The following is a 2,345-nucleotide window of genomic DNA, read 5'->3' as shown; positions in this document are numbered from 1 at the left end:
TCAGTAAACAATTCTACTATCTTTCTCTAATTTTTTTTTCAATATTTTATGCCTATAGTCGTACTTGTGATTTTATTTTTTTCAAATAATTTGTTTTATTAATCAATTTGCAAACCTTATTGTCACTTACAATACTGCAAATTGTATTCAATCCACCAATTGGGAAAAATTTTAAATCTTATCCTATCAACCAATCCACCAGATTGAAAAAAAAAAATGAATTGGAATTTCCAGAACTGGGTGCACTGGTTTGGACTATGAGCACCTATAGCTGGATATTTTGTAAAGCACAATTATGAGAAATGAAGCAAATTATTTTTAATAAATCTCAATAAGAGGCGGGTTTATTATTGCTATAAGAAATGAAATTATAAAAGTCATGGAGGAACAAAATGAACAATGCCTAGAAATTATTGGAACGTGGGAAGAGATAGAACTGTTGATCAGACAGAATAAGGACAGGATTCTGTCATTTAATTTAAAAAAAAGGAAAAGAAAATGCATGCGAACCATAAAATGACCAGCACTCGTAAATCGTAATGCTTAGATCGTTTTGTAGAATTCAATAACCCAATAGCAGTAAACACGACATATAACTTTCATATCTGCAAATCCAACTCCTGTTGCCAAGGCCTTGAACTCCGCCAATGTCCTCTCCTTTGCTCCGGGAAATAGATTGGAGAGGTGTACGTCAAGACTTGCTATATTCTTGCTTACAATATCAGTCTCGGGGAATTCTGGCACTATTGATTCCACCAAAATGACCTTTCCGGATTCCGGTATTGCTTCGTAGCAGTTCTTTAATATCTTCGAACATTCTTCATCGCTCCAGTCATGAAGTATCCACTGAGAGATTAATTTATATGAACATTTCATGAAATTTCAAAATTTTTGGAATTGACATACATAATCAATATTTTATTTTCAATTTCAATAATTAAATATTAAGTAGAGAACTAACCTTCATGAAAATAGCTTGTCCTTTAGGAACTTCAACAAACATATCTCCTCCAACATGCTCCACACCTGCAAGAGAATTAAAACACAAGGGAAAAAGGAAATTATCGTTGTTTTTAAAATGATAATTAATTGAAAATATTTTACGTAAGAGAAGGATCTACAAAATTAAATAAGCTGGCAACGAGTGACGTATACGTGAATAATTATATACCTGGACAAGAGGGTGCATGTTTGAGAACATGAGGTAAATCAAAATTAATACCCCTTAATTGTGGATATTTAGAAACAATTGATTTAAGATTTGCACCTAAGCCACCGGCAACATCCACCAATTGGTTCAGCCCTTCAAATCCCTTGTAGATCTCAAGAATTTCCTTCATGACTATAGTTGTGTGATTGTGCATTGATTGATTGAAGAGGTTATTTATTCTTTCATCTTTGGCAGCAGCCGCAAATCCATCCATTCCATTATGTGCCTTCATAAATGGAACCGACCCTTCCAATAAAGCATCCTTAGCGCAGGACCTGTCGGAAGATATCATGCACAAATATGAGTATTAATTAATTGAGTGCATATATTATATTATAACATCTACAGATACAATTAATGTGAGTACAAGGAAATTAGAAAACAAATTACCAAGAATCCATATTTACTTGGTCCTGAATTATGAGCAGAGTGGGAGCAAGAGAAACTCCATCTTTATTTGGAACAAAATATTTGGAAACTGGTGTCAAGCCATATAATCTTTGTACACTTCCATCTTTGTTCGAGACAAGATTACATGTGAGAAAAGAGTAACTGGCTAGGAGGCGTAGCATTCTGTCCAATATTATTGGGGCTTTTTTGTTATTTGTGGGCAGCTGAGAGGCAATCTCTGAAGAAGAGAGTTGAGTTGGGCTAGCTTTCGCCATTATCTCCAACAAACCAAGCTCAGTGGCAGATTTAATGGTCATTGGAAGTACTGCGCCGGAAGCGAGTTCCATGGCCAACAAGAAGTCTTGCTCATCCCTTGCTGGTTTCAACATGACTTGGTGATCATCTTGGAGTGAACCCATCTTCTTAGTCAAATTAGGATATAATGGAGAAACAAACAAGGTGCTGTATGGATGCTGAAGAGCAGTGCTTGGTTTATGGAACGCTAAACCTTTATATATAGTGTGTGTGTGTGTGTGGAAATTGCTAACATTAATTAATATTCTGTTATTAACATACGTCCAAGCATGTCTCAAAGGGTCAAGGTGGGAGGGCTATCTCAGCTAATAAAGAAATTTTGATCGAGCAGCCCCAACCATAAACAGAAATCATCACGTGTTCAAATTGAGTAAGTTACATGTTTGAAAGGCATCGGTGCTAATAATGTTCCAATTAAATAGGTTATCGC

The 2,345-nt window shown here is 35.4% G+C and overlaps 1 protein-coding gene across 2 annotated transcripts; it reads right to left on the bottom strand.

The window, feature by feature from the left end:
- Positions 1–444: 444 nt before the first annotated feature.
- Positions 445–2,019, bottom strand: LOC18052462 (caffeic acid 3-O-methyltransferase). Of its 2 annotated transcripts, none has more exons than XM_006445784.2 (4): positions 1,601–2,019; positions 1,172–1,485; positions 962–1,026; positions 445–846 (listed from the first exon to the last, which is right to left on the bottom strand). In XM_006445784.2, exons 1-4 carry the CDS (start codon positions 2,017–2,019, stop codon positions 544–546), a joined length of 1,101 nt encoding a protein of 366 aa, XP_006445847.1. In that variant the 3' UTR covers positions 445–543. The 2 variants fall into 2 exon arrangements, with proteins under 2 accessions (XP_006445847.1, XP_024046928.1); XM_024191160.1 differs by having other exon boundaries at positions 1,268–1,485.
- Between the last annotated feature and the right edge of the window lie 326 nt (positions 2,020–2,345).

This window comes from Citrus clementina, unplaced genomic scaffold (assembly GCF_000493195.1).
Source record: "Citrus clementina cultivar Clemenules unplaced genomic scaffold, Citrus_clementina_v1.0 scaffold_2, whole genome shotgun sequence".
NCBI lineage: Eukaryota > Viridiplantae > Streptophyta > Magnoliopsida > Sapindales > Rutaceae > Citrus > Citrus x clementina.
Note: the sequence above shows the minus strand (reverse complement) of the source record. Positions and strands in the feature narration are given on the sequence as shown.